Raw genomic sequence first — 12,894 nt, forward strand, 5'->3', positions numbered from 1 at the left:
TCAGGTACAAGCATTTTTAGAAGATTTTTTTTTAAACTATCAAAATTGGCAGTTCTAAGTGTTTTTGAGGGGTTTTAAGTATTTGCAGATTTTAGCTATTCGTGGGGGTGCAGTTCGCATTCATTCTCATGAATATAGGGTTTACTGTATATATATATATATATATATATATATATATATATATATATATATATATATATATATATATATATATATATATATATATATATATATATATATATATATATATATATATATATATATATGTATATATATATATATATATATATATATATGTGTGTGTATGTATATATATGTATATGTATGTGTATAGTATATGTATATTTATGTGATACATATGTATATATTTAATTTTTAAATTTCTTCAAAAGTACTGTACTATTTTTGAGCGTAGTAGCTATTGTTACTGTTACTAATTACAGGCAGTCCCCGGTTATTGGCGGGGATTCCATTCCAAGAGCATGACGATCAGCAAAAATCGCCAATAACAAAAAATCAGCAATTTTCAGCACTTATTGGCGCTGATAACTGGAAATTGGCACCTCTGTTAGGTATGTATCGGCGCTGTTAGCTGAAATTGGCGCATATCGGCTCTGAAAATCACCAATTTTCATTGCTAGACAAGCGCCGTAAACCGGATCGCCGATAACCAGGGTCTGCCTGTATTGAAATTTAATTCAATAAGGAATGAATTTTAATAGGATTGCTGATTTTCATTTATCCATCACTCATTCTTGTTGAAACTTTTATTTTGTTCTCTCTTAAAGATGAAAATCCTTGTATTTTTTTTTTAGGTTGGGTCATTGCCAACAGCTGTTCAAGACCAGTTAGAAAGTGACACACAGGCAAACTTTTGTGACTTGAGGGCAGCTCTCTTCATGGTCAGTTGGCAGGAGGCACACATACTCTCAAGAGCTAACTGCGTTCTTATGTGGAATAAAAATAATGCTTTCTGTGGTAAATGTGGTGCTCCAACACAAAGGAATGCTGCAGGTTTGTTTCAACTTCTTTTATCCCTTTCAAACTGGAAACAATGTTTAATATTTATTTGCTTTAAGTTCAGTTAATAATAGACACACAGTCCGTAAAAATATTTTTTCTAAATAGAAAAAGAGGATTTTGTTAAATGGGTTCTCATGTAAAACACAATACTTATATTGCACAAATGGAAAAAATTAGGCAACAGTCAAACCTCAGTTTTTATATGTCCCAGTTTTTGTACTATTTGGTTTTTGTTGAGTTTTTTCATCAAAATTTTGTCCTAAGTTTCGTGCATCTGCTTGCTTATCGTACAGTTGAAAATGCTCCATCCTAAACTCGTCTGCCTGACCGCATGCCTCACAAAGCATCCCAAGTGTTCGTGACCCAGTCTGCCTTTGTTTCTCGTTGAGTGAGCATTACCCTTTGCTTTCATTCAAAACATTTTGTGATAATCCATTGTTTTTTGTGCTTTTTGATTAAGTGCGACTGCTAAATAAGCCACCATGGGGCCAAAGAAAGTTCTGAGTGCCAGCCCTTTGATAAAGAAGATGAAAAACACGAGTGAATTCAAGAAAGAACTTGTAGCAAAGTTCAAAAATGGCGTATGTGTGACTGTTCTTACCAGGATGTGCGAGAAGTCCTTATCCATGCTCAGTTCCATCCTGGTGAAGCAAAAATAAATCATGGAAGCTGATGGTGAGAAGTTGTTGTTGGTGTGGATCAATGAAAAACAGCTAGTAGGAGACAGTGTTTTGGAGGTACTAATTTGTGAAAAGGCAGGGCTGTTGCATGCAAATCTTGCAAATAAAATCCCTGGAATGAGTACTACTGTTAGTGAATTTAAGGCCAGCAGAAGCTAGTTTGACAATTTTCAAAAGCAAACTGGCATACACATTGTTGTAAGGCATGGCGATGCTGCAAGGTCGGACAAACATAGGGCTGAAGAATTTGTTGATGAATTCATGAATATCCTAGAGGCTGAAGGATTCCTTCCCCAACAAGTCTTCAGTTGTGATGAAACAGGCCTCTTTTGGAAAAAAAATGCCTAAGAGAACCTACATCATGCAGAGGAGAATGCACTGCCAAGACAGAAGCCTATGAAGGATAGGCTAACTCTTTTGTTCTGTGGAAATGCTAGTGGGGATTTCAATGTGAAGCCTATACTGGTATACAGTATCCTCCCCCAACAAGTCTTCAGTTGTGACGAAATGGGCCTCTTTTGGAAAAAAATGCCGAAAAGGACTTACATCATGCAGAGGAGAACGCATTACCAAGGCACAAGCCTATGAGAGGTAGGCTAACTCTTTTGTTCTGCAGAAATGCTAGTGGGGATTTCAATGTGAAGCCTTTACTGGTGTACAGTATCACTCTGAAACTCCCTGAGTGTTCAAGAAAAACAGTGTTACAGTATCAAGAGTAAATTGTGATGCGGAAGGCTAACAGAAAGGCATAGGTCACAAGTCAAATTTTCAATGAATGGGTCAATGAAGTGTTTGGCCCCAAGTGTGAAGAAATACATACCTCCTGGAAAATCAATTGCCTGAACTCAAGTGCCTCCTGGTAATGGACAATGCTCCTGCTCATCCTCCAGGCTTGGAAGACCAATTGATGGAGGAGTTCAGTTTCATCACAGTGAAGTTCTTGCCCACTAATACCACTTCTCTCATCCAGTCCATAACCAGCAGATCATTTCAAACTTCAAAAAACTGTATACACCAAAGCTCTTTTTCAGAGGTGCTTTGAAGTGACCTCGGACACTGAATTGACCCTAAGAGAGTTCTGGAGGAGTCACTTCAATATCCTCAATTGTATAAGTCTTGCAGATAAGGTTTGGCAAGAAGTGACTTCCAGGATGATGAAAATTGAGGCTAGAATGTGTCCTTGAGAAGGATTTTGAAGGGTTTGAGCCTGCCCCTAACGACTTGACGCATGTGGAATCTGTTGTGTCTTTGGGGAAGTCCGTGGGGTTGGATGCGAGTGGCCAGCATGTGGGAGAGTTGTTGGATGACCACAGGGAAGAGTTAACCACTGAAGAGCTGCAAGACCTTCAACTGGAACAGCAACAGATGGCAGATGAGGAATCAGAGGCGGAGGAGGAAGAGAGAGGGGATAATGTGCCTTCTTCAGTGATTAAGGACATGTGTGCAAAGTGGAGTAAGTTCCAAAGTTTTGTGGAGAAATATGACCCTAACAAAGCTGTTGCAAGCTATGTCTGCAACATGTTCAATGACAATGCCTTGTTCCATTTTAGGCAAATCTTAAAAAGATGCCAGAAACAGATGTCTCTGGACAGATATTTTGTGTAACAGGGGTCCAGTGACTCAAGCTAGTCCTAGTGCCAGTAAAAAATAAAGAAGGGAAGTAACCCCAGATAGGGCTTTGATACCTGAAGCCCAGAGGGGGATTCCCCTTCCAAACAATAGCCTCTCCTCCTCCTCCTCCCCTCCTCACTGTCCTCCATACGCCAACAAGAGTCTGCAATAAAGGTAAAAGTGATGTTACATGTTCACTTATCCATTTCCTTAGTCATTGCTTTCTGTATGTAAAACTATAGTTATTCTCTATAAAATATATTTTTTGTTAATATTTTTTTGTGTCTGGAACAGAATAATGATTTACATTATTTCTTATGGGAATTATTGCTTCAGTTTTTATCAGACTTTCTTGTATGGATTACGTACGAAAACTGAGGTTCCACTGTAATTAATTTGAAAGTATATGTGAATAAAATATTTTCCTACTGGTGGTTGCTTTAATATATTATAATACCAGTTAGAAAAGGCTAATGGAGATGGAATTTTTCAAGGATGAATAATGTATTTGTAATTGGCTTGGTTTCTCATTAATACTGTATGATGAAAAATAATACAGTAAACCTCCGCTATTCGAGGTCTCACAATTCGCGGACTCACTTATTCGCAGATTTCTCTGTGGAACGTACATACGCATTATTAGTTGAAAATCCACCCATTCACAGTATTTTTCACGGAAAAATATCCACTAATTAGTGTATTTTCATCCCATTTTCATGACTAAATGCACTTTTTGTGATAAAACTATTAAAATACTCAGGTAGTGCTCGAGTTACGATATTTCACCTTAAGATAATTCGATTTTGCAATTGGGCAAGTAATTAATACCGATACAACAATATTTATAAAATATTTTAAATTTCGCACAGACACGGGCAGCAGCATACAGGCAGCGAGAGAGACCAAATTACAATAGACCAGCTTCTTTTCCTCCAACTCTTTATCCCATCTTCTAGTTAAAAAAGTAACAGAGAATGATAAAAGTATTGTTAGTAACGTTATACTCTTGCGTAAATGTGTACAGCCACAAACAACTGACCGATGTTTATCATCGAATTGGATAACAACAACCCCTTTGCTTGTATTTCAACCATCATACAGTAATATACAATTGACGTAGGTTATAGTACAAATAGCGTTAATTAGAATAGGACTGATATGTTTTTACTGTATACCCTTATTCGGTATGATAAAAGATCAGCAAGGAAATATACTGCTAAATTTAAACTGTAAGTTGTAGCTGAAGCTGATTGATTGATTAATTGTGGGTTATCTGGCGTCACAACTACCAGGGTCACCGACGCCGAGAGCTAACAATGTTCATGCTGCAAATGACTATAAATTTTCATGCATTGGCAGCATGGATGAAACTCGACCATAATTACAATTGGAGAGAAAGTATTTTAATCAAAACTGCTGGGCATGAAAGAACCCCATACTGCTATTTTTACTCCGATAAACGATAAATATATAAAGCTCGTATTATGATGAAATCAAGTGAAAATAATGAAAGGAATCTTGATTTTCTTTACACAAAACAAATGCCCCCAAACGGCCAACGTCATCTCTTAACGAAAAAAATAGCTAAATTAATTTCACAATGAGACGTATTTAAGTTATATTTCGACTTAAAAACACTTCATACAGTATAATGAAAAATAACCTTGCCCATGTAAATAAAGTATCTGAAGATTCATTTAAAGATTCATTTACGGTAACTAGAAGAAAGAAAAGCACTCTGAACTGAGTTAAACGCGGGACAATAAACACCACGTGAACTATTTCCAAACCAAAACATTGATCGCTATGATCGCAGTTTATGATACAAAAGCAATACAGTATAAGAATATATACAATATTATAGGATACAGTGAATTAAGGCATAACAATTTAAAAGATCCATGGAAAAGATGCATATTCGTTATGTTGATGTTTGTATAATACGATATGTGAATATAGAGTACTGTACAGTATAATGTAGGCTACGCTACTGTATATGTATACGATGTACCACATTGCAGGCTAAGCTAATTCTTGTTTGTTATTCAATTTCTCTTTGTATTGAATTATCATAAGTCACTCTGCATGAACCTCCAGAATTAGCTGATGATAATAATTACTAAACCATGTACGAGTATGTATAGAGTATACTTTATAGTGTAGGCTAGGCTACTATATATGCATACATGGTACTGAATACCCTAGTGTAGGCTAGGCTATATTCGAGACATGTTTTTTCCAACAAACAATGGGTGTTGGAACATAACCCCATTGTAAGTAGGATAATACCTGTACATACAAGCATTTTTTTTTATTTTTTTTTTTTTGTGTATTTGAACTATCAAAATATGCAGTTCCAAGTGTTTTTAGAAGGGTTCTAAGTATTCGCGGGTGCTAGCTGTTCGCGGGGGGTGTGGTACGCATCCCCTGCGAATAAGGGGGCGGTTTAGTGTATACTGTGATGAAAACTTATAAATAAAGACTGGATCTCAAAGGTACTCTAAAGAGGTAGATACCATTGTTATTCCAGTGTTCGACTCTCTGACCGGCCAATGAAGAATTAGAGGAATTTATTTCTGGTGATAGAAATTAATTTCTCGTCATAATGTGGTTCAGATTCCACAATAAGCTGTAGGTCCCGTTGCTAGGTAACCAGTTGGTTCTTAGCCACGTAAAATAAATCTAATCCTTCGGGCCAGCCCTAGGAGAGCTGTTAATCAGCTCAGTGGTTTGATTAAACTAAGATATACTTAACTTAACCATTGTTATTGGTGGCTGCTAGAAAAGGCTGGTGGAGATGGCACTTTTTAAGGACACATGTTTAGTAATTGCAATTGGCCTAATTTCACATTGATATAAAAAGCCAATACAGTGCAGGTAATGACTGAGGCACAGGATCGTAAATGTAATTATTGTTTTATAATTACTACATGTAAGTTGGTTAACCCTTTAACGCTGAAGCCCTATTTACAAAAACGTCTCCCGTATGCCGGCAGCGTTCGGTGAGTTAGCGCCGAAGCGGAAAAAAAGTTTTTTTCAAAAAATCACATCACGCTTAGTTTTTAAGATTAAGAGTTCATTTGTGGCTCATTTTTTTGTCATTGCCTGAAGTTTAGTATGCAACCATCAGAAATGAAAAAAATATCATTATCATTTATAAATATTGGAATATATGACAGCGAAAAAAAAAAACATATAATTGTTTACAAATCGCTGTAAGCAAAACGGTTAAAGCTAACAGATTATTTTTTTTAGTTGTATTGTACACTAAATTGCGATGATTTGGGTACATAAATTTTGAAACGATGAAAGTAACACAGAGAAAATATTATCACAAAATGATGCATGAATTAGTAACACGGGGACGTAAAAAAATGTTTTTTTCAAAAATTCACCATAAATCGAAATATCGTGCTAGAGACTTCCCGTTTGTTGAAAAATGAAGGTAATTGATTGAATATTACTAGACTGTAAGTGTTTTAGCTTACAATTGCAGTTTTCGACCATTTCGGTCGAGTTAAAGTTGACCGAAAGTCAAATTTTTTCTATTTATCATGATTTATATGGAAATATTTCAAAACTGATAAAAGCTACAACCATCAGTTATTTTTTGTTGTATTGTACATGAAATTGTGCACATTTTCATATATAAAACTTTATGTAACGACTAATATAAAGTGGTGCAAATATTACGACAACGAGACGAAAGAATTTCTGAGATGTTAGTTACGCGCAGACGTAAGGAAAATGTTTTTAAAAAATTCACCATAAATCGAAATATTGTGCTAGAGACTTCCAATTTATTGCAAAATGAAGTTAAACGGTTGAATAATACTAGAATGTAAGAGTTTTAGCTTACAATTGCGTTTTTTACCATTTCGGTCGAGTTAAAGTTGACCAAAGGTTGAAATTTTGGCAGTTATCATGATTTATGTGAAAATATTTCATAACTGATAAAATTGAGCTATTTTCTGTTGTATTCTACATGAAATTGCGCACATTTTCATATATAAAAGTTTATGTAACGACTAATGTAAAACGATGCAAACATTACGACAACATGACGAAAGAATTTCTGAGATGTTCGGCAGTTATCACGCAGGCGAAGCGAAAATTTTTTTTTCAGAAATTTACCATAAATCGAAATAATGTGCTAGAGACTTCCAGTTTGTTGAAAAATGAAGGTAAATGATTGAATATTACTAGAATGTAAGAGTTTTAGCTTATAATTGCGTTTTTTACCATTTTGGTGAGTTAAAGTTCGAAGGTTGAAATTTTGGTAGTTATCGTGATTTATATGAAAATTTTTCAAAACTGATAAAAGCTACAACCATGAGTTATTTTCTGTTGTATTCTACATGAAATTGCACACATTTCCATATATAAAACTTTATGTAACGACTAATATAAAACAGTGCAAACATTACGACAACGTGATGAAAGAATTTCTGGCACAGATGTAAGGAAAAAGTTTTTTCAAAACTTCACCATAAATCGAAATATTGTGCTAGAGACTTCCAAGTGGTTGCAAAATGAAGGTAAATGAATGAATATTACTAGATCGTAAGAGTTTTAGCTTAAAATTGCGTTTTTGACCATTTTGGTCGAGTCAAAGTTGACAAGCTTGAAATTTTGGCAGTTATCATGGTTTATATGAAAATATTTCCAAACTTATAAAAGCTACAACCATGGGTTGTATTTTGTTGTATTGTACATGAAATTGCGCACATTTTCATATATAAAACTTTATGTAACGGCTAATATAGAACAGTGCAAAATTACGACAAAATGACAAAAGAATTTATGAAATTTTCGCTTTTTAAGAAAAAGTTTTTTCAAAAATTCACCATAAATCGAAATATTGTGCTAGAGACTTCCAATTTGTTGCAAAATGAAGGTACATGATTGAATATTACTAGAATGTAAGAGTTTTAGCTTACAATTGCGTTTTTCGACCATTTCGGTCGAGTCAAAGGTGACGGAAGGTTGAAATTTTTTGTAGTCGACGTACGGTACGTCCACTCGGCACCCAACAGACAATATTAGTCGACGTATGATACGTCCAATAGGCGTTTAAGGGTTAATAAATAAATTTTTCTCTATCAAACCAAATACAATAATAGCAATGGTTGACTAATGGTCATTTGAGTGTTTTTTCCTAAAGGAATATGAAGATCCAATAGAAGTATAATATTTTAGAAATTTTCAGTCCAGTGATAATGGTATACTGTATAGTTTTTTGAGTATCTTTGAGATCAGCCTTTATTTGAAAATTTTTCACTTTATGTTTTGTCAAATTTGCACATCGGGAAGTCTTGTGCTTGTGCATGTGCCCCACAACAGTTTTTGTGTGATTTATTTTTTTGATGTCATATTAGTAATGTAAGTTTTTGGTGAACAAAAACTTCACAGTTTCTGTGTGGCATTCTTAGATACTGTATTCCAAACTCTGCCCAGTTTCCCATCCTTGATAGATTTAAGTTATACAGTTGGTAGCATAGTGTTTAGCGTTAAGTGCAAGCCTAGAAGATATAAGTTTTTAAACATTTCATGTAGAACCCTTAAAGTTTTAAAGATGTTTGAGAGAAAATATAGAAATCATAAAAAATGTTGAATGACATTTTAAAGGAAAAAAGTGTTGAATAACATTTGAAGGAAGACAAAAATGTTGAAAGCATTATTGCATTGACTTGCAAATAAGTATACCCATGGAAATCCATTTTACACTCAGCTTATTACTGCCTGTTGTGAGCTAGAGGCAGCCTGAGAGTGGTTTGGGAATCAGTTCATAAGTCTAGAAGGTCCTCTTCTGTTAGATTGTATCAACAACAGTGGTTAGTTTATTGATCTTGTGGTTTGTCCCGAGAAATATCCAGCACCCATACCGCTATAGATAACTTGATTAAGTGCCAGTATCTTAGGTATGCAAAACAACTTTCTGCTGTCTTTAGTTCTGCCACATGCTGACTAGAATATTACACATGACTTCAGACCACCTTGTCATGGTGAGGGGGGTTCTTGAACCCCTGAAATTTGTTCTGGGGTTTGAGTTCAAGAATCCTATATATATTGTTACTCATATGGATTAAGTCTTGTGGAAGTTACCATTTTTGGTAAAATTTATTCGACCTGATAAATAGAAAAGATATTGTAGCTGGGACTGGGGTTATATCTGAAGCTAATATTTGGAACTGTTATAGAATCATCAACTACTCAATAATGTTTGGACCTAAGGGATATCAATGGGATTATTCACATTGATACCTCAAGGGCAGAACTATCCTGCAGAGCTGGGCCATGGATTCCAAGGGTGGTCTGGTTCTGGGGATAGGACTCTTGGCATTCTGTCCAGTTTCCCCATAATATGATTAGGGTGGGGATGATTGTATTCTTGTAATACTGTCTCAAAAAACGGGGTTGACATATACTTGAGCCACCCTGATTGTGTTGTGCCATCCCTTGTGGGGCAAGGTATGGAGTGGTTATTTGGAGGTCAGTTCTTACTGGTGCCATTGATAGAAGAATAAACTCCAGGAATGGCTAATATCTTTTTTAAGACTTTCATGCTTATTTTTTTGTCACTATTCTTTAAGTAGTAACAGAGACAAGAGCACCTTTGGACCCTTTGATGATACCCCTTTTGGCACAGGTGACACCTGGCAAGAACATCAATGGCAATTCCTCTCAAAACAAATAATGGACAGGTCAGCTCCAAATCCAGTGCTGGCACTGGGATTAGAGTGTATAATAATAATGATTTTAACCTCTATTGAGAGAATAGCAAGTATTAATGAAGGAAACTTTACTGAGTGACTCAAAAAGTGTTTATACAAAATCTAAGTGCTTTTAATTCTACTAATCCATTGGTTTTAAAAATTCAAGAGTGGCTTTATTGAATGAGTAGCAGAGGAATAAAAGTGAAGTTTTATTAGTTCCCTTTGACTCTCAGACATTTGCTAAGTTAATGTCCCAGGCTTGGGACCTCATGAGAAGCCCTCTTTCTGAGGCTTGAGATGATGTATGATAAATTTTGTCATAAACATTCTCCTTTTCATTTTATACAAAAGTAAGTGTTTTGGAACTAGTGGGAAACCATTGTAGAAAATTAATAGCTGGAAGCAGTATAACCAAAGTGCAGCTGTTTTAGTTGAGTAGATATTTGAAATGTGTGATACATATGTGCCACATCAAATTTATTTCTGAATTTATGAAAAATAAAAATCTAAGACGCTTAAAAATATCAGTGTATCCAAACCAAGAAATATCCTAGAATTGCCATAACAAATTGTCAGTGAACCTCATTAGTTTAAGTGTTTATTGTAGAGTTGCTTCTCTTTCTAGTATTTATTGGTGATTATAACCATCAATTCACAGGTCATACTCGAAAATGCACAAGCTGTGAGATGACACATTACCCTAGTTCAAGTCCTGTTGGTATAGTTGTAGTTACAGACCCAGATCACCAAAACATGGTGCTTGTTCGACAACCACGACACCCTCCTGGAATGTATTCATGTGTTGCTGGATTTTCAGATGTTGGTAAGTATCCAGTATTTGGTACTTTTATTTTACTTGGACATGGAACTGTATACATTTGCTATATGTGTGTGTGTGTGAGATGGCCATTGTACGTAATGCATAAGTAGTTGTACTGTGGGTCAAAATCTAATCAGTATTTTTATAAATGAAAGAGAATATATTTAATTTTAGGAGAAAGTTTAGAAGAGACTGTACGCAGAGAAGTAGCTGAAGAAGTTGGAATTGAAGTAACAGCGGTGAGATATGCTGCTTCACAGCATTGGCCTTTTCCAGGATCTCTCATGGCAGGCTGTTATGCCATTGCAGAAAAGCAAGAGGTTAGTAATTTGGCATGATATTCCCCCATCAAAAAAGCTCGTATGAAGAAATAATTTTGAAAAAATGCAATGCATTAGGTATAACAGATCATAATACTGTAATTTCTAGAGGCTTTAAAGGTACAGTGTACATAATTTTTTTTAATTAGGAGGAAAAAGATGGAAAGTAATAGTACTGATAAATGTTTCCTTGGATGATGATAAGCCTGCCACTTAACCCAAGACATGATAAATGACATGAAAACAAAGAAGGGAGACTTAAAGGTGCATTTTGAGATTAAAAGGCTGAAGAATTTGTGCTACCACATGGCTTTAAAGGTCATTTTGAATAATACCTAATACAGAGCCAAAATGTTCTTTCATTTAATTGAAATAGAAAAAAAACTATGCATTCCACCTGTGGAGTTTAGGAGGCTTGTACTGTCGAAAGCTTACATTTTACTTTTAAAACAATGGGAAGCATCCTTAAGAAAACCAGCTCGTGTATTTGCAATCATGCTCATTATAATTATGGTAAAGTGGTTAAATTTACTGAAATTAGGAGTTTTAAGAAATTTATCACACCATAACATTAATTGTAAGTTTTGTGGGTATGCCAAATTCTTAAACTAAATTCTGTAAGGACTATCAACAGATATATTTCCATGTTATACTCCCAATATTTTTCCATTAGTTACTAAATTGTGAATATATGATGTAGTCATCTACCATTTCTTCAATACAAGGCTCTGATTTATATTTGGCAATATGGTTCAGATCTTATTGGAAGTTGAATATACAGCTGTTCATGGACAGTTAGTTCTTATTAATTTTTTTGCTTATGTGCTGGGTGATGTCACCATCATTATAATGCTTTTGAATGTTTTTTCTGTGCCTCTCCTCTTATTTCAGTAGTTTAGCTGGTATACTAATATTTTTCATTCTAGTGAGCACTTTTACATTTCAAGTTAATGCCTGTAAAATTTTTCTTGTTTTAAATTATTTGGGTTTACTGTACCTGTCCTCTGAACCTCATGAAGATTTCATTTCCCAGTTTTGTAAATCTTGTATTTCATGCATTTAGACCATTCCTTCCATTTCATGATTTTGACAAGTTTTATGCAGTCGAAATATTTTGTTTTTATATAAGCTACTTACCAAGTAATTACATAGCTATTAGTTTCTATGAATGGCAGCTAGAATTTTGAGATTCACGGTAGCACTCCTTTTGTTTTGGCTAGACGAGTGACCCCGCCCACTTTCGGGGTAAGAGAGGAACCAGCGCAGCAAACAAGCTCAATACATTTCTGCCAGCTGATGGCTGTGGTTACAGTGATTGACAGCAGCAGGTTTTTGGAATTTCTCTTCTCTTTTGACCTTGGAATCATTGTTGAAGTATTCTCTTTATGGTAGCCTTTTTCGGCACAATTAGATAGTGTCAGGTTTTCACAGGAAAACCATTATTACCAATTTTGACTTTTGCTTTTGAATACTGACGATTTTGAGAATTTTTTGATTCGTGACTTGTTGACAATTCGGGCTCTCAAAGTTTTAGGTATTGCAGTAAAGGCTGCATTACACGACTGATTAAAGCCTGCTATGACTCTCATACACTTTTACATCTTGCAGGGGTCAAATATGTTCTGAACTGACTTGTGAGGAATGTTTCATGGGATGGTAAAATGTGGAAAACTTTGAGTAGTCATTTGACCAAATTAGACACGGACAAAAAGAGGAAAGCAGCA

The 12,894-nt window shown here is 35.2% G+C and overlaps 1 protein-coding gene across 1 annotated transcript in view; it reads left to right on the plus strand.

The window, feature by feature from the left end:
• The first annotated feature begins 440 nt into the window (after nt 1–440).
• Nucleotides 441–12,894, plus strand: part of LOC136855862 (NAD(P)H pyrophosphatase NUDT13, mitochondrial-like) — a 35,879-nt gene continuing 23,425 nt past the window's right edge. Inside the window, exons 1-4 of the mRNA XM_067133256.1 lie at nt 441–572; nt 816–1,014; nt 10,689–10,853; nt 11,025–11,170. Of these exons, the coding sequence (XP_066989357.1) occupies nt 900–1,014; nt 10,689–10,853; nt 11,025–11,170 (426 nt within the window). The 5' untranslated portion in view covers nt 441–572; nt 816–899. The remainder of the gene's footprint in view (nt 573–815; nt 1,015–10,688; nt 10,854–11,024; nt 11,171–12,894) is intronic.

This window comes from Macrobrachium rosenbergii, chromosome 3 (genome assembly GCF_040412425.1).
Source record: "Macrobrachium rosenbergii isolate ZJJX-2024 chromosome 3, ASM4041242v1, whole genome shotgun sequence".
Taxonomy (NCBI): Eukaryota; Metazoa; Arthropoda; class Malacostraca; order Decapoda; family Palaemonidae; genus Macrobrachium; species Macrobrachium rosenbergii.